The sequence below is a fragment of the Myotis yumanensis genome, unplaced genomic scaffold (assembly GCF_028538775.1).
Source record: "Myotis yumanensis isolate MYYU_CA2020_CCGP unplaced genomic scaffold, mMyoYum1.0.hap1 SCAF_1, whole genome shotgun sequence".
Lineage (NCBI taxonomy): Eukaryota > Metazoa > Chordata > Mammalia > Chiroptera > Vespertilionidae > Myotis > Myotis yumanensis.
Window position 1 is genome coordinate 16,245,902 of NW_027223752.1, and position 26,067 is coordinate 16,271,968.

Genomic DNA, 26,067 nt, shown 5'->3' on the forward strand with positions numbered 1-26,067 from the left:
AGCTCGGGAGGCTCAGGGTGGGAGAGGCTGCCCACATAATGGCAGTGTGACTCGGGAAGCCTCACAGCCCCTCCGAGCCTCAGTTTCCCTCTGTAAAATGGGGATAATGATAACGCCTCCCTCACGAGGCAGCTGCGAGGACTAAACGGAAGTGCACCTAAAGCAGCAGCCACGCCGCTGTCTGTCCTATCCCCACCCCCGCTTCTCAGGCCAGCAGGGGAAGCGGAGGAGGAAGTGACTCCTGGTTTCCAAGGGCAACCCCTGGAAACACATCCGCAGGGGCACAAAGGGAGCTTTCCACAGGGACACACACTGGGCAGGAACTCGCAGCTCTGTCATGAGCCGGGCCCAGGAATGTCCTGGAACCTCTGGCCTGAGGGGGAAGGTGGACCAATGGCAACAGGAGCCCTGGCCCCGGGAAGGCCTCAGGGAGGCAGAAGCCCTGGGAGCTCCTGGTCCCAGCCCTTGTAAGATAGCAGCGTTCTAAGCACCCACCCCAGGAGGTAACCTGCTCAGGGTCCCCTCGGGGAGCCAGATCTGATTTCCCATAACCGCTTTGGGGAGGAGCACCAAATCCTGGACCAAGGGGAGGGGGAGGCTGGCCCTGGGTCCAACCCATCCAACCCACCAAATTCAAGGTTTTAAGGAAACAGAGACGAGTGGGCCTCACAGGTGGCCACCTCACTTTACAGAATCAGAGCTGCCACGGGCATGTCCCTTCGCTGGGTCCCTGCAGAGCCCTGGACAGCGGCAGCCTCAGGACCAGGGTTCAGATGAAGTGGCCCATGGAGGTGGTGGCTGAGGCCCCATCAGGCTCCACGTCGTAAAATGGGGACCTGCCACCCACCTCCTGGGCTGGAGGACAGAACCTAAGAATGGTAGGTCCTCAGTCCCACCGGGGCCAGCACGGCTCAGTCCTGGATGGTGGCTGTAGCCCCGCCTGGCCCTCCCTGGCACCTGGGCTCCAGGCCCCGAGGAGCCGAAAGCCCTTCTGTGACTGCGGCCCAGAGTCCCTGTGCGAGGCCGCATGTGGACTCGGGAGAGGACGGTGCTGGCCATGTGATGGCTCGGGCTTTGTGGGGTGCTCAGGGAAGTGGTCCTCTTATGAATGTGAAAGTTAAAATACATGAGGTGGGGCAGACCCCATCCCCACCGCAGGATCCTGCTTGTGTGTCCAAACGGGTAACCTCACATACGTTCCTGGGGTGTAGAGGAGATCAACCCCCTTACTCTCAGTGTCCAGACCCAGAGACCAAGCTCCCACCGACTACAGTGTGACCATCAGCCCACCAGACCAGCTGGCTGCGCATGCCCTGTGCTCCCACAGGTCCTAGCGGGTGCGCCGACGTGCCGGGGTGTGAGGTGAGGGCCGAGACTCACGTCCATCCCCTCAGCCGCTGGTCAGCAGAGGGAGGTCTTGGGGGCCCCAGCCCCTGTGCTGGGCCCTCTGCAACCTGAGTGAGGAGACACCCGTCACTCTCTGGGTGAGCCTTCAGGGGAGAGGAGGCTGGGAGGTGCCGGCCAGGAGCAGCGTTCCTGACCTGGCCAGTCCCCGGACACAGAGAGGGCTTGGAAATGCTGAGTCCCAGACCTCACCCCAGGCCGCTGGTTTCGGTTTGGGAACCAGGCCCTGAGTTTCAGGAAGAGCCCTGGGTAGGTGTGACCAGCATGCCCTGGAGGCTCCAATCCAGAAACCCCAGGAAGCCCTGGTTCCCACACCGAGCCTCTGTGTTCAACATGAAGCCCCTGAAGCCCGTGGCAGAGTTGGGGGCAGGAGTGTCCTGGCAGAACCCCGGGCAGCACGGCCCGAGGGCCTCGCACCCTGGGAACTCACCGGGCACGGAGAACGGGGACAGGAAGGCAGCCTCCACCGGCTCTGCCTCCGGGGGTGGCGGCGGGGGTGGGGGCTGGGGCTGCTGCTCCCCCGGGGGGTCCTCTGGGTTTTCCATGGGAACGTTCCCGTTTTTGATGTTTTCTTGCCTCCCGTTTTGAAGTGGCTTTCTGCTCACACCGTTCGCTGAGTTGATCAGTCTCTGCCTCTGTGTGGACGGGGGCAAGACAAACAAGACGTGACCGTGTCAGACGGCTCCTCAACATGCACACAGCCCTCGGAGGTTTCTAGAACACAGGCCTTGGGATGGTTTGCCTGTGAATGACCCAAGGACCTTGGAATCCACCGAAGTTCGCTCACTTCCTTTTGGACCAATACTAGCAAGCCTTTCGGGAATGGCCAGAGGCCTGGCCTCCTCTCCTTACTGCCAACCTGACAACCCAGCCCATGACACTGAGCACAGTGACTGCCGGCTCCCCGGATGGACACTCCTAAGCCACCTGCAGACAGGAAAAAAGAAGTCCCCAAGGTAGCTGCTGCCCACCAGTGCCTCAGTTTCCCTCTAGAGCTGTTCTATGCATAGAGAACAGCTGTGTATTCAGATCTCTCCCTCTCTCTCTCTTTTTCCTCGAGAACATCTTCAAGAAACAAGCCCTACTTCAGACTGGCCTTTCTCCTGTTAGTTTCGCTCTAGTGCTTGACAAACACTTAGTAAAACATCTCAACGTGGTGTCTGATTGCTGCTGCCTTACCCTCACTCCCGATCAGGTCGTTTGCTACTGCGGTGACATCCGGGCTTCCTTCCTCACACAGGTACGGCGCTACACGCCCGCCTGGCCGAGGACGCGCTGGGGGGTCTGGCACTAGGGAGTGCCGTCACAAGCCAGGGCCTCCTCCAAGGCCCCCCGCCCTCACGGTGCTCTCAGGCAGGCTCACCTCATTGATGATGATCCTGCTGGCCATCCGCAGCCGGGTCCTGGGCCCAAACTTATTGGTGATCATGACGCGCAAGCCCGCCTCGGGGAAGCTGAACTTGGGCGGGCTGGAGCTCATGACCTCGTCCACCATCACCACCGGGCTTTTGCTGTACCGTGGCTCCTCCTTCACTGTATTGAGCACAAGGCCATGATCAATGCCGAGGTCCCCCCGGGGACACCTCCTAAGTGCTGGGGCAGCTGCCTGCCTGCCCCTCTGGTGCAGACTTCTTTCTCGGGCTGAGGTCCCGGCAGCTTCAGCTCCTCCCACTAGTCAAGTGGCCGGTGGTGCTGAACCACCTGCCAACTTGAAGAATGAGACACAGCCCTGTGGTCCCCCCATTACAGGCCCTCTCCCGGTCAGGCCCTCCACCTCCAGCCCCCCTGCCATCAGCGCCCCCCCTCTCCTGCCTGCCTTAAAATCGCTCCCGATCGGATCATGTGCCCCCTCTCCTCTGGGACCCAATGTGGCTAATGCAAGGGTCTTCCCGTCCCTCCTCTGAGCCTCCCTGGGCAGCTCCCCGCCGCCCCCCCGCCATGACTGTGACGGGACCTTGCTCTCTCCTGATTACAGAGGCTCCAAGGAACCCCTGGGATGGAAAAGTCTGGAAAGCACCGGAGAGCACTGGCTCTGAACTTCTCACGAGGCCACCTGCTCTGTCTTTGAGGCACCACCTCCCACCGGCACAGAAGGATGCTTTGAACTTTATTCCCCTTGAGGCAGGCAGCCAGGGCAAAGCACGGGCCCTGGGCGAGGCCACTGAGACCCGGGAGGGCGGCCTGCCTGCTGAGGGCACACGGAGGGCCGCTGGCCGAGCCCAGCGTCTCTAGTGAACCTGTCACCCTCCAGCCGGGAGGCCGGTGTCTCTGACCCTATGCTTCTCTCCTCATGAGGCTGAAGAACCAATCTCCCCAGGCCTCACACCTCTCCCCGCCGCCTCCCTGAACACACTCAGGGCCGGAGTCCTGGGGGATTTGAGATCTAACTCCAGAGCCCCGAGGACCCTGGTGACAGGACCACAGAACAGGTGGCTTCCCTCCCAGGGGCTGTGAAAGCAGCTATGCCCGCCCCTCTGCACGGGTCACCAACTCCCCGCTGACAGGGTCCCCAGGAGTGCCCTCCCCGGTGATGGGGAAAGCAGGAGTGGTCAGGGTGAGCCCACAGGAGAGTTAATGGCACAAACAGGAACGAATGCACACGAGACACGCACCCTCACCCGACAGCAGCAAGGCTCAGCAGACAGGAGGCGTGTGGGTTAGAAACAGAGCCGGAGGGCCATGCACGTGTCAGAAGCAGACACTGACCTCTGGCGAGGCGTGCGCTGGGCCGGTGAGTGTGTTCTTACTGCACGTGTTATCGCTTGGGTGCGAGCGGATTACTTACAATTTAGAAGAGAAGAGGTAAGGAGACAGAGGCCGACAGGGATTGCCAGAGGCGAGGAGTGCGCAGAGGATGCCGAGTCTGGGGCAGCGTTCTCGATGGTGGCCGGGGTGCGGGGGTTACTGAAGGGTTAGTAGAGGGGCTGCTGCCACGGGGGTCTCAATGCTCGGGGCCTCTGGCCTTCGGGACGGCCCCTCTCCTGGCTGAATCCCATGACCCCGTCCCACTCCGAGGAGTAGGAGCCCGTGTGCCCACCGCCCCTCTGTGCGGCAAGAAAGCCCCAACCCCCCTGCTCCGGACCCTGTGGAAGCCGGCAGAACCGCAGAACCAGCCCTGACTTGGGCACCGCCTCAGGGGACAGCTGGGCTCCCAGTGAGGGAGCCTATAGAGTGTGACACCTGACGCCCTGAGTACCTTGACCTGGTGCTGCCCATCAAGTGCTTCCAAGCCCAGGGTGGCTGCACAGTGGTACTGGCAGTTCAGCCAAGGCCGGTAGCGCCCCCTCCTTCCCTGCTCCAAGCCCAAGCAGAGTCCAGGGCCGGGGCAGCCAGGGGAGGCCCACAGGGAGCCCAGGCAGAGGTCAAGGTGGCACTGGCTGGCAGGCTGCATGCAGGACCCCCCGAGACCAGTGAGATAGGCTGGACCCCCAGCAGGGGCAGGACACGGGGCCTCCCTGCCTCGGTCCTGGGGCCCTTTGCTTGCTGGCCTGGGCTCTGCTTTCTTGAGCAGCAATGAAATGCGACGTGAAAAATTTGCACAAGTTCGAGAAAACCCAGGGCCCTGGGGATGGGCCTCCTCCGTCGGCCACACGGGCAGTAGGTAGCTCTCAGGCTGGCACTGAGGAAGCAGGCGTTTCCCTCCGGCCTGCGCTGACTCACCACTTGGAATCTCTCTCTGCCGTGAAGGGTCAGAGGCCCCGGGAACACTATGTCCCGGACGGGAATCGGCCTGTCCTGGGGGACTGTGTGGGGACCTGGCCGCCACTGTCTATGGAGCTAAAATCCAAAAACAGCAGCCTCAGGGCTCCTCCCCTGCAAATGGCTCTCCCCTGGGGCAGGGCATGAAGAACCAGGCCTGGGCACAGCCCGGCTCTGCAGGCCGCCTTTCTCTGTGGCTCACAGGTGGGCCTCTGGCAGCCAGGCTGTGGCCTTGGCCACACCTGCACCCCCAGCCCAGGAGGCTTCTCCTTCCGCTGGAGAGAGTCAGCCCTCAGGACCGGCGATGGACAGAGCGCCCTTGCCCGAGGTGCCCAGGGGAGGCAGCAGGAGCCTGACCCGCCGCAGGGGGAGGACTTCGGAGGGGCCAAGGGGTATAGGTTTTGGACCCACGTCCCAGACACAGGCAAACAGCCTCCTGCAGACCACCTGGTCCCACCACTGAATTAGAGTCGCCTGAAAGAGGGCTGACCTGCCCAGGGCCACGGGCAGAAGGGAAGAGAGCCCTCAGGTGGCCAGGCCCGCCTCTGAGCTTCACCAGCTCCGTGGCTGGAACTCGAGGGTACGGCCTAAGGCCTGTTTTCCCATAGGAACCCGCTCAGGCTTGACCCTGGCCTTGGGTGAGGAAGGGAGTGAGTTCCCGCCCCTTCCTGGCAGCTGCCCCACGTGGTAACTGGCTGGATTAAGAGGAGTTTTTTAAAGCAGCAAGTGGTCAGTAGACAGTTAGGACAAGTGATAAGAGAGGACAAGGGCCATTCCCAGAGACCAGAACATCCAGACCAGGGGGTCAAAGAGAAGCTGGAGGCCGGGCTGCAGCCCCTGGGAAAGGCCCTGGGGAAGGCTCTCGGGGACGGTCTGGGAATTCCTGCTCAGCGCTGTGCCCGCCTGCCCCGGCCTTGCTGTTCCTCTGGGCACCGGCCAGAGGTCTCTCCAGAACAGTCCTCTAGAACCGGGCCTTGAGGAACTTAGGGGGACCCAGGCCTGCTCTGTCACCCCAAGTCCTCGGCTTCCTGTCACTGGCCTTCGACATGAGATAGAGGTGTGAGTCCCTGCATCTCGGACAAGCCAGGCAGGCCTTGGGTCTTCCTACAGTGGCCCTGGGAAATCCCAGGGATGTGACTGTGGACATGTTCTTCCGTTAAGCAAATGCCAATCAGCAACATCTCCATCACGGACCCCCCTCCCTTAGGGTCCTGTGACCACAGGTGAGAGAGTGAGGATTTAGAGGGAGGGTATGTGTGTAGGAAGGGAAGGGACAGTGGTTGCACGACATGGCCACTCCTGTCTGCTCAGCCTTACCTGGCCCCAGCAATGGCATGGAAGGGTCATCAGAGCTACTACCACAGTAATCATTACCATCCTCCAGCTCGCTGCTGACCGTGTTGCCGTTGGCAATGGCCTTTTGTTTGATTGTGAAGAAGGCCTGTATCTTCACATTGTACCTGGAAGTTAAGGCAGGAGGTCAGAGCTGCGGGAGAGACCTGGCAGGGGAGAGGGCTGGGCACCCCCCGCCCCTCACACCCCTGCGCACACAGTCAGGTGGCCCTGGACTGTCCCACCAGGGACCTGGGGAGCCAAAGCTTTGTAACCGCGTTGACAGCATTCCTAACAGGAACTGGAGAACAATGCGCAGTCTGACGGCCCTGCTCCCACTGACGTGTGTGTGGGCTTCCTGGGGGCGTGAAAAACCTTCAGCCCAAGGAAATGCCGGATGCCTACTCCCTGCGGGGTACAGGCCTGCCCGGAGCAAAGGAGCTCGGCTCAGCCTCGGGGGCGGCTCGAAGGAGGCGTGATGGGCCTGTCCTCTCTCCCACGGCTGAGTCTTTGGGACTCCCCCGTGTCACTGACAGCAGCACCCCGGCCCACACCCAGGCTGCCCCCCTCGCTGAAAGGCACTCAGAGAGGGCATCTTTGAGGGGCAATTCTCCTGCAGTCTGACCGGTCATCCCCCATTTTTATAAAACATTTTGATTCATAGCCTAATAAAACTCAGTGCTGTTTTTTTAACCAACTGCAGAGATATAAACAAGAAGATAAAACCTGAATATGGCTCACCTCATGGGCAGTTTTTTCTTTTCCTTTTTTTTTTTTTAATGGGGAAAAGCATATACAACATGAAATGTGCTACTTTAATTATTTTCCATTTTGAGGCACTCAATTCAGTGGCATTAATGACATTTACAATGGGAACTAGTCACCACTATTGCTATAACTTTTTCAGCACCCCAAACAGAACTCCTCGCCCACTGACCCATTTGTGGCTAATCACCCCTCCTCTGAGCACCTAGGAATCGCTAACTCGCTTTCTGACTCTGTGAGTGTGACTCTCCTAAGAACCTCATGCAAGCGGCATCAGACACTATCTGTCCCTTGGTGACAGGCTCCTTTCACTCCGCATGTGTGCAAGGTCCACCCTCGGTGCAGCATCTGACAGAATCCCCGCCTTTTTAACGGCCGGATAATATTCCTGGTAGGGAGTTCTGAGATGCTTCTGACCTGGGCAGCTCGCATGGGGCCACAATCCCGGACCCTGTGTCTGCATCCTCCACACTGTGAGTGGCGCCTCCTGCAGTCGCATGAGGCAGCGGCCCTGAGAAGCGCCATTTTACGAAGCGTAGGGCAGAAGCGAGGCTGCCTAGCTCTTTTGAAAAGAGTGGAATTGACTTACCAGATTTATATAGATAGCAAAAAAAAAAAGTGGTCACCCTGGGCATGGAGTGGGGTGGGAGAGAGGTCCTCGTTGGCTACTTGTTTGGGAGTGGCTTTGTCTTCTACCCACCAGCCCTGACTCCCCTGGCCTGGTGTGGACAGCACCCCAAAACAGTGTCTGCACATCTCCCTCCCGTTCCGGCCTCCCCAGTGGGGTGTCCCCCAGAGAACTGGGGCTGGCCAGAGGCTAGACGTGAATCAAGGCGCCAGACAGCCCAGAAGGAGAAGAGAAAGGGCACTTACTTCATGATCAGAATGTAAAACCCGTACAAGATGATGAGCACCAGGCCTTCCCACCTCAAAGAGAGAAAGGAGGCCGTGGTTAGAGCGAGAGAGGCCCGCGCGGGAGGCTGGGCGTGACCGTGCAGAGGGTGAAGCGGGTGTCCCTCCCCGTGCCCAGCACCTGGCCCAGCACCCGGGACCCAGGCACGCAGGTGTGTGCCCCAGCCGGGCTGTCCCGCACACTAAAGCTGTCTGGGTGACAGAGAGAGAAGGCTGAGGGTGGGATCTCTCAACTCCAGGGGGCTGCAGGGCTCAGCTGGGGTCCCCCTGCTACCAGAACAAGGAGGGCCAGGGCCACCACATCCCAGGACTTCGGAGGGGAGAAGCCAGGAGTCACCGAGACTTGACACGAAGAGGCCCCATGATCACCCGAGATTCTGGCCACGGAGCAGAGAAGCTGTGGGTGCAGGCGGAAAGGGGCCCTGAGAACTGCCTTAAGAGGGGGCATAGGACCTCCTGGGTGCACAGTAGGGCAGGGTCGTTCGAGACACGCAAACACCGCTGTCTCGTGTGTGCAGTGCCCAATTCCGGGCACGGTGGGTTTCTGTAGCTCTGACCACAGCCTCTGAGGAGCCACACAGCATTAGTGTGTCCGTACATCTAAATGTGCCCGGCATGGGCTAGCATCGCTTTGGGAGCTCTTCCTTGGCTGACAGGAGCCCAAGGACCAGCAGAGCCACAAAGGGACTTGGAGGTGATCTGACCCCCACCCCCAATTCCATCCACAGGTGAGGAAAAGGAGATCGGGGAGGTTCCTGGGTCATAGGGCAGGTTAGGGGCCGGGGTGGGGGGGGGGGGGGTGCAGCACCAGGCTTCCCTGGGCCCACAGCACGCAGCCCCTCACAACAGGCCTCCTGAATATACCCCGCAAATAGTCACACGCAGGATGCAGATTCTGACTGTCATGCAGAAGACATTTTTACGGCTTATACGAAGGTAAGATACAGTCACGCTCTAGAGAGTGCAAACAACAACCTTTTCTTCAAAGTTTGCGCTGTATGTATCTTAGTTAAGGAATCATTCCCGCCCTCAAGGTCATGAAGGTGAGTCCCTATGTTTTATTCTATGTTATTTTAATGCTGCTTTTTACAGTGAGGACTTTCGCTCACCTGGAATTTATCCTTCCCTACGGGGTGAGGGACAGAGCTGATGGTATCTTGTTCTGCATGGACTCCTGGTGGTCCCAGCAGCAGCTGAGACCCCCTCCCCAACTCACTGCCTTGTCATGCATGACACCTACCATATCTCCCAGGCCAGAAATGGGCCTACTACTGGGTTCTCGGTTCCATACTGGCCTATGCATCTCCCTGTGCAAAATACCGCACTGTTTGAATCATTTTAGCTTTATCCTGTATCTTGGTGTCTGGTAGGATGGAATAGTAAGGGAAACCATGTTTGTCACTTTGAAAGGACAAATAAAGGCATGATTACTTAGACAGCGGTTCTCAACCTTCTGGCCCTTTAAATACAGTTCCTCATGTTGTGACCCAACCATAAAATTATTTTCGTTGCTACTTCATAACTGTAATGTTGCTACTGTTATGAATCGTAATGTAAATATCTGATATGCAGGATGGTCTTAGGCGACCCCTGTGAAAGGGTCATTCGACCGCCAAAGGGGTCGCGACCCACAGGTTGAGAACCGCTGACTTAGAATCATACCCTTTTTATTTTTACCAAGTTCATAAGCCTGAGATGCTTCTGACCTGGGCAGCTTTTATTGTTTGTAAAAATAATTCTGAAGAAGATTCAATGAACCCAATAAGGATGCTAACAAAATAGGAGGAGAAACAAACCTTAAAAACTTACCACACTATTTCTTCGTCATATATGAACTGGAAGGCAAAAGAAAGAAAGGAGGGGGACATATTTACTCAAAAAAAAACACACAACAGAAAAGCAAAAAACAAACACAGGCCTGTCAGCACCCAGCGCGGCCACTCCTCTGCGTTTCCACAGGAAGCTGGGCCCCTCTCCATTCTGGGCTCCCGGACTGCAGAAGGTGACCTGGCCTTAGGGGAAACCCCGGTCAGCAGGTGCAGCAACCTGCAGCCCCGCAGAGCTGGGGCCTCTCAGAGAAATGGCCGGTGCTTCGTTATGGTCCAAGTAGCGGCTGGGGCCAACCTGGCAGGGGCTGGCCCGCAGTAACGGAACAGAGCTACTGCAATCACGAATCTTCAAAACTGAAGACATCCATCCGTCCATCCATCCATCCATCCATCCACCCATCCATCCATCCTACCTGCCTACTTATCTGCCTGCTTATTTACTTACCTACCTATGGTGCCTGCATGTATAGGAGAGAAGGGGTGTTATTTTCTGAAAAATAAAGAGTAAACCCTTGGGAACTTCTGGGGGCATAAGACCCAATTGTACCGTTTGAAGGGAGGCAGGGGGCAAGGGCGGGGGACTCCATGGTTACCTAATTGGGCACTGACATTGCCCAACAACCCCACCCTGCATCTTTGCCATGTGGCCCAGAGGATGCTATTAGTTATCTATCACTGGAAGGGAGAGGGAGAGAGAGGAACATCAGTGTGGGAGAGAAATAGTGACCAGTGGCCTGTGAGCACCCCAGCCGAGCCCAATGGGGACAGGTAGGTGGAGGGGCTACCCCCACCAATCGGATCCTGGAGACACACAGGTTCCCACAGGGGACGCCAGCAGAGGCCAGGGGCTTCTATCTGAACCTGGGCCCACCGCACCCCCCTCCCGGCCGTCCTGTGGGCGGCACACACAGGAGCTGCTTTGGGGTGCCGCTTCTGAGAGGGTCGTCCTGGCCGGGCATCGCCGGGAGGCTCCCCAAACTCAAGGCTCTGAGAAAGTGGCACTCAACCTGGGGAAATTTCGGGACACTCAGGGAGCTATGTTTAGATTTTACAACCCCAGGAGGGCCCCTGGCTTTCAGAGGCCTGGGATGCGGGAAACGGTTCTCTTGGAGTTTCCTCACATTGGGCACAAGTGTTAAGCGTCCTGCTAAATATTCAGGTAAATGACAAAAACAAATAAAATACGGGAGCCTAGAGCTGTTGTTTTTTTTACATGGTTTAGGTAAATACTTAATTTTCAAGTGAGGTAACTGTCATGCCACGGGGGGGAGATTGTACTTGGCTCGTTTAGGATTTTATCGGGAGTCGTTCATGATTTTGAGAAATCATGTCATTGATGTCGGCACCACTCAGGGATTTAAGGGCCAGCCCAGCACACGGGCCTAGGTCTGAGCTGACAGTTGTCAGGCTGCTGTCCATGGGGGGGGGGTGTGTGTGTGTGTGTGTGTGTGTGCGGGGTGAGCAGATTACATCATCGGGTGTTCTAGCAGGTTCCTGACAAAACCTTTACACACTGAAAAATGTGTTCTTTTGTTACAAATTACTTTTCCTTGTCCTGTATAGTTTAAGCGTTATGGTTGTTTTTTTTTAAAATATATGTTTGTATTGATTTTAGAGAGAGGGGAAAGGAGAGGGAGAGAAACGTCAATGTGAGAGAGTTACATTGATCCGTGGCCTACCTCCCACATGCACCCCGACTGGGGACTGCACCCTCACCCGGGCATGTGCGCTGACTGAACCAGCAACTTTTTGGTGCACGGGACGACGCTCAAGCAACTGACCCACACCGGCCACGGCTGGTTTTCATTCATTACGTCCAGGTAAATTATTTTATCTACAACTCATTTTCCGGGGTGTGAGAGGCCTCTCAGGTGGCCCCAACGATCCCACCGCCTGACCTCACGCTCCCCTTGCGTACACAGCCTGGACCTAGGACTTGCCCCTAAGAAACAGTGATCACAGGCGGTCACTCCCGGGATCAGGTCACAAACACTGTGGCTTCCATCCTGGCTCCTCCCTTCCTCACTCTGGAAGCCCTGGGCTGCCCGGGGCAACACGGCTCTGAGAGTGGATTCTCACGCGGGTTTGGGGGAAGAGGGCTTTGAGGTGACTATACCCCTGACGACACCTGTGAGGGAGCCTGAGCCAGAAGACTCCACTCCAGAATTCAATCCACAGAAACGGAGTAATAAGCGCTTGTTGCTTTAGGCCACTGAGTTTGGGGGAAACTTCGCGCACAGTGACATCACTAACAGAAGGGATAGGATCGTCACACACAGTAGGCGCTGGATCTTGTAAGGTTGAGAACTGTCACTCTAGGCCAGTGATGGCGAACCTATGACACGCGTGTCAGAGGTGACACGCGAACTCATTTTTTTGGTTGATTTTTCTTTGTTAAATGGCATTTAAATATATAAAATAAATATCAAAAATATACATCTTTGTTTTACTATGGTTGCAAATATCAAAAAATTTCTATATGTGACACGGCACCAGAGTTAAGTTAGGGTTTTTCAAAATGCTGACATGCCGAGCTCAAAAGGTTCGCCATCACTGCTCTAGGGCGCATGCCCTAACAACTGGGCGCACCACGCCATCTGCCCTCTTTGAATACAACCTGCCCTTGAAAACTCCTTTTGGATTGAAATTGCTTCCCTGTGGGTGACACACTCTTTGGCAGTAGCCTGACTGTGTGTCATGTGCTTCACAGTCATGAGCCATGATGTGACCTCAGCCCCTGGGGGGGGTGGGGGGGGGGGGACACAGGGATAGCCTCACACACACCAGCAAGCCCCAGGGATCCGTTTCATCTCCTCTGCCCCCCCACCCCCACCCCCGGCCGCCCACCCCACTGCCAACTCCGACAGCTCCCAGCTGCCTCTCTGCTCTGCTCTGCAGTGAGTGTGACCCCAGGAACTCGGCTCCTCAGAAAACGGGCTCTGCGTGAGGGTCCCAGGGCCTCGGAGGAGACGTGTGAGGGGAACCGCGTGGACCATGCAACGTGCTTGGCTCTGTTGAGGCCTTTTTGCCCTCAAGGTGGTCCCTGGATTTGCTCCAGATGCGAGGGGTCAGTCAGGGACGAGATTCTGGGGACAAGTGGGCACAGGCAAGACGGCTGGTCAAAGCGACTGCAGTGACTGGGTGCTGGGGGTTCTCTGGTCACAGGGCCAGGGACAAAGATGGGGGGGGAGGGCCTGCGACTTTGGGGGGAGGGGCACTCACGGCGATGAGCACGATGACAGAGAGGGTGTAGTACACGGAGTCTCGGCACACGGCCCACCACGTCAGCTGGACCACCTGCGCGCAAAGGGTTGTCAGCGGCTATTGGCTGGAGAGATGGGGGAGGGAGCGGGTACAGCTGCTGGGGGGGGGGTCCCCCCCCCAGGCCCCACAGGGACACGCCCACGGAGCTCCTCCTAACTGTGCCACCCGAAACAAATGCGCCTGGCTGTGCTGTGCTCTCCATCAGATTCTGGCGACAGAATGGAGCCATGGAATGGACGCTCGTAAGTGACGGGAAAGCCACCCCTGCTCCTCCCAAGTCGCAGGCTGTACGGCAAAGCCCTATGTGGAGGCGGAGGCCAGAGGCACTGGCTCGTCCCAACGCTGGAACCTCCTGGTGGTAACTGGCTACCCTCCTCTGCCTCCCTCGGCCAAGCAGGGCCTACCCACGAGCTCAATGCTCTGAGGTCAAGTCTAAGGACACCACCCCCACCGGCTTCCTGTGGCCTGAGCACCAGGAAGATGCGGGTGGGTATTAAGGACAGGCCAGTTCCGTGCTCCCTGCCGGGAGGCCCAGGGCCCCAAACACTTCCAGAATCCAGCTCAGGGCAGGAGGAGACAGGCTCACTCAAAGCCTCGGGGGTCAGGGCCACGGCCAAGGCTGGGCCTTGGGTCTCCCCACTGCAGTCCCTCACGTCACTTCCTGAGGGGAGAGAAACCACTGACCTGGCCCGCGAATAATCCGCAAACGCCGATGATACACAGGATGTTGAACACGGCAGAGCCCACGATGGTCCCAACCCCGACGTCTCCGTGGGTGATGAACACGCCTGCAAGGGAAAGGCACGAATCCTGCCCCGTCCGCACACCCAGGCTGGCTGCAAGGTCTGTGTCCCCCTGACTGCCCCCCCCGCCCCAAGAGGAGTTGTTCTCACTAGCAAACAGAACAGCCGCGATGCCCTGAAAGGCCAGGCTCTAATTCTTCCATTTTCTCGAGCAGTTTATTTAAGACATAATTCACATGCCATAAAATTCACCCGTTTAAAGTATCAATTCAGTGTTTTGCAGCATAGTCACAGAATTGTGCAACCATCACCACGGTCTAATTTGGGAACGTTTTCATCACCCCAAAAGGAAACCCTGCACCCGTTAGCACCCCCGCTCCACCCATTAGTGGTTCCACCCCAGGGAACCACGAATGTACTTCCTGTCTCTCCAGCTCTCCCATTTTACAGATGAGGAAAACTGAGGCCCTGAGCTGAGAAATGCCTTGACTTGTCAGGGCACCAAACCTGGGCTCTCTCCAGATCCTGTGTCTCTGGCTGGTGGGATTTCTTACCAATGACAGAAGCAAACAGCTCAGGCGTTGAGCTTCCCGCAGCCATGAAGGTGGCTCCAGCCACATCTTCACTCAGATGGAGTTTCTGAAACAGAAATGACCGCAGACCCTCAGGCTGTGACATGGGGGCAGGGGACGCACTGAATGGACACCTGGGCAGTCAGCTCCTCCCCTGGCAGCGTCTCCTCCCTGGACCAGAGCACAGGCCCTCAGCCACTCTACAGAGCCCTCAATCCAGAATCCCACCCCTCCCCCATCTGGAGGTGAGCACGTGGCTCCCTCGGAGGGAGCCAGGGGAGGTGAGACGAAGCCTTTGCATACTTATCCGGGTCACTCATTATTTAGGGGACCCAGGTCAAGTAGCCAGTCCCTGATCTTTGCTCAGCACCCGGGTAAAGGACCGAAGTGCCTGCCGCTAACAATCCATGTCCCCAGCTGTAAATGTCACCCCAATATGGTCTCAAACAGCTGGGAGATTTCATGTGGGTAAAGTGTGGCAAAGCCCTGAGCAGTCTGCACACAGTAGGTGCTTTTCCTTCCTTGACTGGAAGCCAAGACTAAGGCAGGATAGAAACAGACTGGGGTCTTGTATGTGGCTAGGAAGAAGGAAGTGGAAACTTAACGAAATAATTAAAAGGAGGAAATGTCACCCTGCCAAGGTTGGGACAGAGGGTGTTCCCTGCCCTTGCAGCTCCGCCTCCTCCCCTGGGACACAGGTCCCCACCTGGTACAAGCCTCTGACACCTGGTTATGGCAAATGCTCCCTAACTAACCAGGTTTGGCTTAACTGCGGCACCAGCGGGCCTGCCTGCCTTGGAGCCAGACATGCTGGTAGCGGTTACGCGCTGGGAGCACGTTCTTCTGCCAAGTCTGGGAAAGGACGCTGGCTGCCCGCACAGTCTAATCTGGGTGTTTCAGAGTGAGACTTCGCTGTGGCGACACTGATCGGCCTGCCAGGCTGCACTGCCAGGCGCTCCCAGTCCCCCTCGGCCAGGCACCGACGTGCCACAATCACCCCAGCCCCTCCCAGGCGTCACCGCAGGTCCCAAGTCTCTCCCACGCACCTCGCAGATCTTTTCCAGAGACGGAACGAAGAAGTCATCGCACACGATGGCCAGGGCGTAGAACATGTAGAGAGCCTGCGGTGGAAGCGGGACAGAGAGAGAGTCAGCAAGGGCACCTGCCACCGAGAAGGCACGGCCGGGCACCCATCACACCCAAACCAGCCTGCGGGCAGAGGCGGGGCACACAGGCAGGCCTAGAGGAAAGTTCCGGCACCACACAGACTGACTCCACTCCCTCAATCCCCGCACTGACAAAACGGGAAACTGAGGCCCAGAGAGAAGTGCTTGCTGGGCAGCAGAGGGGACTGAAACCCAGGTCACACGGCCTGGTGCTCTGTCCTCTCGCCTTAAAGCAGCAGCTCTCCCAGCAGTGTATGCCCTCGAAAGGCAGCACCTAACCTTTGAGGAAAAGCATTTAAAATCACCATTTTGAGCCTGGCTGGGATGGCTCAGTGTTTGAGCACTGATCTATGAACCAGCAGGTCATGGTTTGATTCCCGTCAGGGCACATGCCCAGGTTGTGGGCTCGATCCTCATCATTGATGTTTCTATCTCTCTCTCCCCCTCTCCCTTCCTCTCTGAAATCAATCAAAATGTTTTAAAATCACCATTTTAAGAATTTAAAAATAATAATCCTGATTTTCCTCTAGTTTTAGTGAAGGCACCGTTTCTTGAGATCTGGCATTTCCCGGGGCGCCACCTGATGTTGGCACAAGTCATTGACAATGAGAGGTTCATGGGACAGAGAGTCTGGATTCTAATGCCGATGCTCGCACTTTTTTGCCATGTGAGTTATATGGCAAGTTACATCTCTAGGTCTCAGTGTCTGCATCTGTTTAAAGACAGGGTGAAAACAGATCAGTCGCTTCAGAATGACTTTCCATCCAGCACCCCTCACCTGCCCTGTCCACCCAACGCAGCTCTACTGAGCTCTCCTAGGTGCCAGGCATTGTGCTCGGCATCAGGGATGCAGGGTGAGGACACCAATAAAAGCCTCTGCCTCTTGTCACTTAGCTTCGTGGGGAACAAACAAATCGGCAAATAAGGTATCTCTTACTGCCAGGGAAGAGGATGTGCAAAGGTCCTGAGGCAGGCGTGCGCTCGATGCATGTGAGGAACTGCAAGGTCCCTGGTGCAGGTAGAACACAGTGAGAGTGAGGTGGGAAATGGAGGAGGGGAGGCTGGAGGGAGAGGCAAGGATGAGGACCCACCGAAAAGAGATGAGACTTTACCCTCAGCACTGGGGAGAGCCACTTCTCTCGCAAAGAAAATGTGACGTGAGCGCCCTGTGCGCAAAGGGGGGCCATCCTGGGCTGCTCCACCCACAACAGCGTGACACTCCGACAACCTCACAGTTACTAACTACGACCAACTAAAATAAACAGGAGACACGTCCGCTGTGGCCGAGGCATCTGGGGCAGGTGTCTACCGCCGTCCAGGTGTGGCCGTCCTGGATTTGATTATCTTTCGGAGGAAGCAAAATGAAACAAATACTGGGGGTGCAGATAAAGGAAGAGAGTGAAGCGGGAGAGACCCCACTACAAATCTCAGGATCCTGACTTGAACTGACACCCCCAGAAATCCCCCCCCAACACTGTCTCCCAGGCAGAGGGTGTTCCGAGAGGCCGGAGCCTCTCGCTCCCCTGAGATCTCAGACACCAGAGAGAAGGGGGGGGGGGGCCAAGGAGGGGCTACTGTTCCCCTCACTTGAAGCTGGCTCTACGGCTGGGGCCTTCTCTTCCTCCAAAAAAGGGGTCAGTAAACCCTTTCTTAAAGGGCCAGACAGCAAGTATTTTAGGCTTCGAGGTCTCTACTGCTGTAAAACAACAGCCACAGAATGGGTGTGGCTGTGTTCCAATAAAACTTTATTTATAAAAACAGGATGTAGGCCCTAACCCAGGGGTGGGCAAACTTTTTGACTCGAGGGCCACAATGGGTTCTTAAACTGGACCGGAGGGCCGGAACAAAAGCATGGATGGAGTGTTGTGTGAACTAATATAAATTCAAAGTAAACATCATTACATAAAAGGGTACGGTCTTTTTTTTTTTTAGTTTTATTCATTTCAAACGGGCCGGATCCGGCCCGCGGGCCGTAGTTTGCCCACGGCTGCCCTAACCAGTTTGACTCAGTGGATAGAGCATCGGCCTTCGGACTCAAGGGTCCCAGGTTCTATTCCAGTCAAGGGCATGTACCTTGGTTGCGGGCACATCCCCAGTGGGGGGTGTGCAGGAGGCAGCTGATTGATGTTTCTCATCGATGTTTCTAACTCTCTATCCCTCTCCCTTCCTCTCTGTAAAAAAACCCAGTAAGATATATTGAAAAACACCCAAACAAACAGGAGGCGGGTCTGGAATGAGCCCTCTAGCTATGGTCTGGCAATCCCTGCTCTAAAGGGTTCCCACAAAATTCCCGAGGGGCTCTGTGGTTCCAGGTTTTGTCTCGGCAATGCCAAGCATGAGGCAGAGCAACAAAACTAAGGGCTGAATTCACACTCTCTTAGTGAAGAAGGGGGGAGTGCATGAAAAAACAAAAAATAAACACAGAGAAATTAGGAAGATCATAACTCTATTACAGAAATAATATACAGGCCTGTCATTCAAAATCTGCCGACGATCTTCATTCTAACCTTCGTTTCCATTAACGGCGCATCCTGTTAATTAAAACTTCACTCATTCATTACCCACTGCGGGCTGCTACCAATGTGAGAACCCCAGCTTTTACTTTCTTAATTATCTCTTGCAAAGACTAATATCTGGTTGGGTTTAAATATATAAGCAGATGGTGCTGAGCGGTCGGGAACCTAATCAAGAGGAAACTGTGCTGTGTTTGATCCGGTGGCCACCTTCCTACCACAATGGGGCTGGCAGGCCTTTCCTGCCCAGGGACCCGGAGTTAACTATTGGTGGCTCCACGGACATGGAGTCTCTGTCACAGCTCCTCGGCTCTGCCACAGAAGCAGAAGCAGCCACTGACAACACAGAAATGAATGGGAACGGCCGTGTTCCAATAACACTTTATGTACAAACACGGGCGGTGGCCACAGGCTGTGCTTCGCCTACCCCTACCCAAGACGAGCGACTTTCACCCATAACGTGGGTTTGAACCCACGATTCCTTTTCGAGTGGCTGCTTCCCCGCCACCATTGGGCATCAAGGCCCGTCTGAGTACAGGGGAGGTTTGAGAAGTGCACCGGAGTTTTACGCTACAGCCCTGCAAGGTGGTAGATTTGCGGGGGGGATCATGGCGGCAAGCACGCGCAGAGCACTTATTAGGCACCAGGCAAGGCCTGCTGCACTCAGCCTACATTCGCTCGCACGTACACGTCTGGGAAAGACCCTGTCATGCCCATTTTCGAGAAGCAGAAAATGAGGCACCAGGTGACCCAGATTCTTGTCTTGGCTCGGGCCACGCACTAGGTGACACGGAGCACGTCACCTAACATCCCTGACTTTGTTTCTTTGGGGTCCAGCATCTGCCCCCCTCACAGGCTCTGACAAGGACTGCACATGACTCTGGACATGCTGTGGCTCAGCCGTGCTCTGCGGACAGGCTCCACCTGCGCCCCCACCCCCCGAGCCATGGGAGTACCCACCCCGTGAGGGCCACTTACACCGAGGATGTGCAGCAGGACGGCTCCGTGCTGTCGCTCCGTATTGGAGAACAGGTCTGTGGGGAACTCGTGAATGGCTGGAAGACAAGAGGACACGGCAGCGTTAGTGCTGAATGGGAGCTGAGGCTCAGGGGCGGGTCTCAGAGCAGGACCCGGGCTGAGGTGGCGCAAGGGAGAGGGGCGGGCCCAGAGCCCTGGTCCTGGTCCCTGGTCCCTGGGCCCCCTCAGGTCCACTCAGGTGCCAGGTGTGCTTCCACTAGCATCTTGGGTCATCGCACACCACGCGTCGGCCCTCCTCCGGCCCAGGCATGTCCCTGCCGGGTGGACACTGCCACTCTCATCACCCGGGGTGGTGGGCAGCCTGCGAGTTGCGGAGCCCTCTGTGCCGGAAATCAAACACTTGGGGTTCAGTACCATCCCTGACACCCCATGACCCTTCACAAGGTGTCTGAGCACCAGGTCTGCCTTTCAGGCCCCGGGAACACTCCTGGGTAATGAAGGAATCATTCCTCCGCACCCCCCATTCGAGATGACCAATGGATAAGTACTTCGTGTCTGCGGGTCCCCCGTCAGACACCCCACACCCCAACATCCTTCCTCATCACATCAGCTTGACCGGAAGCTTCTAGAAATCAGGGATCCACACTGCCCTGCACTGCATTCTCTGTGCCTCGGCCAGGCTGCACACAGTAGGTCCTCAATGGACCTTAAAAGTCCATTGAATAAACAATGGTAAACTACTAATACAACTAACAATATGTATCAGCTCGTCCTATTAGAATGCTTGCCTTAGCTTCAGAAATCCCATAAACAAACTAGAATGGCCTGGTTTGTGGTGGGCGCTTGATAAATGCTTATTAAATAAACTCCCAGAAAAAAAAATCCCTTCTCTGTAAACGTCATTTGGCCCCAAGCTCTGAAAGTGATGGTTTCTCCTGTATATGGAAACTTCTGGTTTTTAAGATTAGATTCTCCCAATAAGACACAGAAAACATCTGCTCCCCACACGCCCAGAAAACGCTCCCACTGTACAACAAGCCGCAATTTAATGAAATATAGATTCTTTCACTTCTGGTGTTTTGTGTGTGTGGTTTTTTTTTTTCCCTGTGACCAAATTTATGCAACGGAATTGCTCTGTCAGGTGAAGGTCATGGATCCGCTGCAAGGTCTGCCGGCTCAGGGAGGGAGCACTGCTTCCAGGAGAAATGATGTAACTAACTGTCTGGGATCGACAGGCATTTCTGCCATGAAAACTTGAGATCGCCCCTGGTTCTCCAAACCAGCGTTCTGAGCGCTGGTGATTTATCCAGTCCTGGGAATGCTTTGAAAATTAGAATAAAGTAATGCTGCCTTGTTGCTTCGAGGACATTATCTTCTGGCCTCCGGCAGGGAGGGAGCATGGATTATAAATGGCTTTGTCCTTGCTGGGAACAGAATTCTGCTTCAGCCACAGCACCCGGCCCTGCAGCCCCACGCGCACGCTGCAGGCTGCCGAGGGGAGCAAATGCCGCTCAGGCCCTAATCTGCCAGCAACGACAGCGAGTAACCAGCAGCGCTGCCAGCTGCCAATGCCCCTTCGCCCTCTGTGCCCACCCAAGTCTTCGGGACACATCCTGACCCCTGAGGCAGGCGCTGCAGCCAAAAACGTTCCTGCTTTCCCGATGAGGCTCAGAGCAGAGAGCGACCGGCTCAAGGCCCCGGGCCACCTGAGCCAGGACTCACAGGGGTCCCTGTGTTCCCCTCCCTGGTCAGGGGCTGGTCGAACACGACTGGAAAGCGCCCTGCACTGGCCGACAGGAGACCTGGAGAGAGTCCTGGCTCAACTACCCACCAGCTTGTGGGACCCTGGCTGAGTCACTTCATCTCTCTGTCCCTTTATTTCTGCAGCCGCGGCCCGTGGCCACTTGAGGTCATGAAACAGTCACCACTACCGGGTGTCAAAGGCTGCAAGCAGGCAGGTGGCCACTCTGCCCTCCCCAGGCAGCAGCTGGTAACTGGGACCAGTGCACTCCCAGTTCAGGGGTTCAACCCCCCTGGAAACTGGTGCTGGGGGTGCAGGCCATGGGGCACGCACGGCCAGAACTCTGTCTCCCCCTTCCTTGTCACCAATAGCAACAACTCTACTGCAGACGCCTGTGCAGGGCTCAGCACACGGTCCCTAGAAGCAGGTGACTTAGGGTTCAGGAAGTGCCTCTGCTCCTTATTTCTGTCATGACTTTGGCAAGTTATTTAACACCTCGAGGCAATTCCCTCCCCTACACGGGCCAGGCTGCTGCAGGAATTAAACAAGAGGGAACGTCTGCACGACACTCAGCCGGTCAGGCTGTAAGGACCTTGACTCACAGACTCCTCCCTCAGTGCGCGTTCTGGCCCCACTGTCCCAGAGGAGCAGCCTTGGTTTGTGAAGGCAAAAGAGAAGGTAAAGCCAGTTTAGTGGGGAAGAGAGTGGGTGAGGAAAGACGGGCTGTGTTACCACCTCGGTGTGGATGCGGTTTAAATCCCAGCTTCCTGAGAAACCTTTTTTTCTCTTCTCCGGGGGTTTGCTGAGATCCAAAGCCCCATCCACGTTCAAGGGTGAGATTCTTGCAAGTCTAGAGGCGCCGAGCCTGCCGGCCGCTCAAATCCCCACCAGAGACAAAGAGGAATCTACAGGGTGCGCACAGGAGGCCTAAGCCGATAAGCTGCAGAAATCCCGGGGCGAGGGGTGGGGGAGAAGAGGCGTGTCTGCAGGTGGAGCCCAGCCGGGAAGCCAGGGATGATCCCAGCATTGCCCCTCTCATGGGGTGAAGGTGGGGAGCAGGGGGAGGAGGGGAGGAAAAGCTACAAACCGCTCAGCGGCCAATCCCCCCCCCGCCCCCCCGGCCCCGGGATTCTTTCCTTTGGACCTCAGTGCCCAGAACTGGCTTCTCCACCACTCCTGGTTCTAGACACACCCCTCTCCTCACTCCCAGGTGTCTCCCTCTCCGCTGTCAACCTGCCTCTATCCACTGAGCCAAACCAGCTAGGGCCACATGGCATCTTCTAGGCCAGTTCCGCTGAGAGGACCCTCCCTTGCAGGCGTGTTCATCACCCATGGACCCACGGAACCTGTCACTCGCCTTCCTTGATGTCCTTGAAACATTTCATCAAACTGACCACTTCCCATTTGGACAGGGATGAACATATGCATGAATGAATGAAGGACCATCTGTCCATTCATCCACCCAGCTCTCTTACACACAGTAAGGTTCATTCTTTGCGGTGGGCACTTCTCTGGGTTCTGAGACATGCAGGGCTGTGTACCCACCACCTCCCTGCTCGGTGCTGAGCCACCACCTTCCCAGTGGGAGAGCTTGACCGAGACGCCCTCCCATTACATGCCCAGCTTTCGCAAACCTTTCAATTAGTCGATGCTCTTCGGGGGATATAAACTGTGATTTGAATTCTTCAAAAAGGAGTAAAATTGCCCCAAAACATGCCATTCTCTCTTTGCTGTCTACACTGGTTAAAAATAACCCCGCATTCTAAACCCTGACATTTATTCTGAAACTATGAAAGCTAGACTGGAAGGCTGGGAAGTAATTTAAATAACTTCACATTTCTGTCATTTTCACTGACGTGTCGTAGGAGCCACCCAAGGGCCAGAAACCAAGAGCAAAAAAATGCCTGCCATTCTGTGATGTGAGGTAACTTAAGAACTTTGCACCTTTCACGGGCAACAATGGGGATGTCTAGGTTTTTCACCACCACCCTCCTGTCCCAGGCAAGAGTCAAAACAATGAGATTACGTCGTTGGTTTAATCAGCATGAAAAGGAATTTAAAATCCTCTCTCTCTCTCTCTCTCTCTCTCTCTCTCTCTCTCTATCGTTCAGCACATTCCAAAAGAGATGAAGTAACAGGGAAAATAAAAGTAGGGCTGGAAGACCCAGCGGAAGGATCGCTCTCTCCAGGAGCAACCACCGTGGAGTTGAAGGCTGGTCCGACGGCTCTCCACCGAGGAGGAACATGGGCTCATCAAAATCCCTGGGGCAACATGCCCTACGCCATCCTGGCCGTCCCCACCTCTCTCCCTGCCCTGACGCTGAGCACCCTGGTCCCACCCACGGAGGACCGCCCAGCCTCCCACGCTAAAGGGGAGGAAGAACACTGGAGTGCAGAGAGCTCAGGTGCTTCAGTCAGCATCACAGCTGCTTAGCAGCAGAATGACGAGAGCCTGAACGTCCAAACGGGCAACGGCCAGACCACACAGGACAACAGAACTCTGACCCACGGCCTATCCAGAGAGCCCAACGACTGGCCCAGAGGGTCAGGACGCGGTCCATGCGGCGCAGCTTCCCCACTGTTCGTGTCTGCTTCTAACTCAAGACCAGCCACAGAAAGCTAAATATGCCCCCATGATGGGTTCCATGGTGTCCCCCCGCCCCCCCCCCCCCCAATTCATGTCCACCAGGAACCTCAGAGCAGGGCCTTATTTAGAAACGAGGTATATTAGACTGCTGGGGCTGCCGAAACAAAATACTACAAACTTGCGGGAGGGGGCTTAACAACAGGCAGTTATTTTCTCACAGTTCTGCAAGCTGGAAGTCCAAAATCGAGATGGCAGCAGGGGAGGCCTCTCTCGGGGCTTGCAGATGGCCCCCTTCTTGCTGTGTCCTCCTGGTCCTTCTTCTGGGGTCCCTTTCTCTTCGTATAAAGACACCAGTCCTATCAGGTTAGGGGTCACCCTATGACCTCTGACAATTTAACCTTAATTATCTCCCTAAAAGTGTTCTATCCAAATACCAGTACTTTGCGGGTTAGGGCTTCAAACATACGGATTTTGAGGGGCCACAACTCAGGCCATACATGAGGTCTCTGCAGATGCTAAAGTGGGGTCATAGTGGATTAGGAACCTATGAGGAGAGAGGCGGACACACAGAGAAGGTGGCCACGGGATGCCAAATGCAGGGAGGAGAGTGACTGACAGTTGTAATTTGGACACACAATTCCTCTTTCCTTAGATCGGGACAAAAAGTCTGCCTCATTCTGTTTAAGTTCTGTGCTAATCCTCACCCTCTGCTTCTGTTAAAAACATTTCCGACAAAGAGCCACTAGGGCCTGGATTTTATTCTTGGCTTTCCTCCGGGAGCTGGTGGAAAATTACTTCGCTCCTTCGTTTCCACAAAGCCTTGTGAGGTTTGCGGGGGTTACTAGCTGTTACAAACAGGAGATTTCATCAAGTCACAGAGTAAAATGGAAGAGGAACCACACGAGCTCACGGAACCTGCACCTGTGACCTTTTCTCCGCTTAGACCTCTTCTCAGGACCACCCTCCCGCCCTCTTCAAAAATATCAACAAAATGAAGATCCGTGAGGCAGCAAAGACTCGGACAACGCACACGGGACTGGGAGTCCAGCGAGTTCCTTTAGCCTCAGCTCCCGCCCAGCCAGCCCACTGCCTCCCAGGAAGGGGAGCGTGAGGTCACTGGCGAGACCCCGGCTACTGTGCTTCTCAGCTCAGTTGCATGCTTCCCTGTCCCGCCAGCCTCGCTCCCCTCGACTTACCTGCCCAATACTCCGGATCCTCCACCACGTGCACTACACCTTATATTTAGGTTAAAATGGCAACACCATAGAAATCACTGGCCCTTCTCAATTCTCACCCCCCATCCCCCCGCCACCACACACACACACACCAAGCACCATGTCTCCCAGAAAGGTGCTGGGGATGTCTCTCCATCTCAAGAGTTTAAGGCTTTAAACTCCCGCATCCGCCATCGTTTACGAGCCCATTCTGGGCCACAGGACGGAAGGCAAGCGCCTTCACCTTCCGAGGTTGACCCCCACATGGAAAGACGCCATCCTGGACTCTGGCCTGCGTCCAGGGACAGCCTGGCAGAGCGAGGTGCCAGCAGGAGCCTGACCTCTGACCTCTGGCCCCACAGCCTGCAGCTTTGGGGAATGACCAGGGGGTGAAACAACTAAGGAGACCAGCAGGGAAGTACGGCTCCAGCTGCCCCCAGGGGGATTCCGAGCGACAGCAGGCTCCACTGAGGTGTTATCCCCAAAGCAGCCCAAACTCGTTCTGAGGAGAGGCGAGTCATCACCTTGCCTCAGTGGGTCCAACAATGCCCCCCACCCACCCCCACCCCCGTGTGCGTGGGCACACACAGAGGCAAAGTCACTGCCCAAGGTGACTAACACACATTGGATCCAGGGCCTGGACGTGACACAGATCCCGGAGCGCACGGTGACTTTCCCCCGAGCACAGAATGATCTCTGATTTTTTGGGGTCTAGAGCTGTGCTTAGCATGTGGTCCGGGACAATGTGATAGGAGAGAGTGAGATGAAGCATTTAAACACTTTTCGTACAATCAGACACGTGACAACCAAGTCCGAGGCCATTTTTCCAGGGATGCAGCCTTCTAGTGTCTTACGAGAGTACCGGTCAAATGCAGAAACCAGTCTCCCACGACGGGAAGTGAGCGACGCCGTCACGGGGGAAGTGGTTCTCAGCGGGGCATGTGCCCCTCCCGCCCAGGTGACCTCTGGGGACGTTCTGGCTGTCACAACAGGGACAGGGGTGTTCCTGGCCTCTGGTGGGCAGAGCCCAGGATGCAGCTAAGCATCCTACAGGGCACAGGACGGCCTCCTTCCCCCAAAATGACATACGGGGCGAGAGATGCTGGGCTGGGAGTCAGGTGAGTTAAATGGCGGCTGTCGTCCTTGTCCACGGAACCCTATCACCTGCCTCGCCTGCCTCCTGGGAGTTCAGTCCTGCCCACTCTCTCCGCTCACACCCGGTGTCGCTACCGACCCACCTGCTGTTCAACACAGATCCTTCCCGCCCACAGAACTCGCTACCCAAAGTGGGTGGCTAGGAACATGCTAGAAAGCTCTCTGATTCTCCCCCCTTCCCTGTACCCCACTG

General features: G+C 56.2%; 1 protein-coding gene across 2 annotated transcripts in view; it reads right to left on the reverse strand.

Annotated features, from left to right (window-relative positions):
* Nucleotides 1-26,067, reverse strand: part of LOC139010333 (sodium/potassium/calcium exchanger 4) — a 120,110-nt gene that overhangs the window by 17,943 nt on the left and 76,100 nt on the right. The window contains exons 3-12 of one of the 2 annotated variants that reach the window (XM_070414625.1): nucleotides 19,178-19,254; nucleotides 15,567-15,641; nucleotides 14,503-14,587; nucleotides 13,890-13,993; nucleotides 13,164-13,238; nucleotides 9,922-9,947; nucleotides 8,074-8,127; nucleotides 6,421-6,563; nucleotides 2,768-2,937; nucleotides 1,835-2,039 (exon numbers count right to left, since the gene is read on the reverse strand). In XM_070414625.1, the coding sequence (XP_070270726.1) occupies nucleotides 1,835-2,039; nucleotides 2,768-2,937; nucleotides 6,421-6,563; nucleotides 8,074-8,127; nucleotides 9,922-9,947; nucleotides 13,164-13,238; nucleotides 13,890-13,993; nucleotides 14,503-14,587; nucleotides 15,567-15,641; nucleotides 19,178-19,254 (1,014 nt within the window). The remainder of the gene's footprint in view (nucleotides 1-1,834; nucleotides 2,040-2,767; nucleotides 2,938-6,420; nucleotides 6,564-8,073; nucleotides 8,128-9,921; nucleotides 9,948-13,163; nucleotides 13,239-13,889; nucleotides 13,994-14,502; nucleotides 14,588-15,566; nucleotides 15,642-19,177; nucleotides 19,255-26,067) is intronic. The other variant, XM_070414634.1, reaches the window with a different exon arrangement.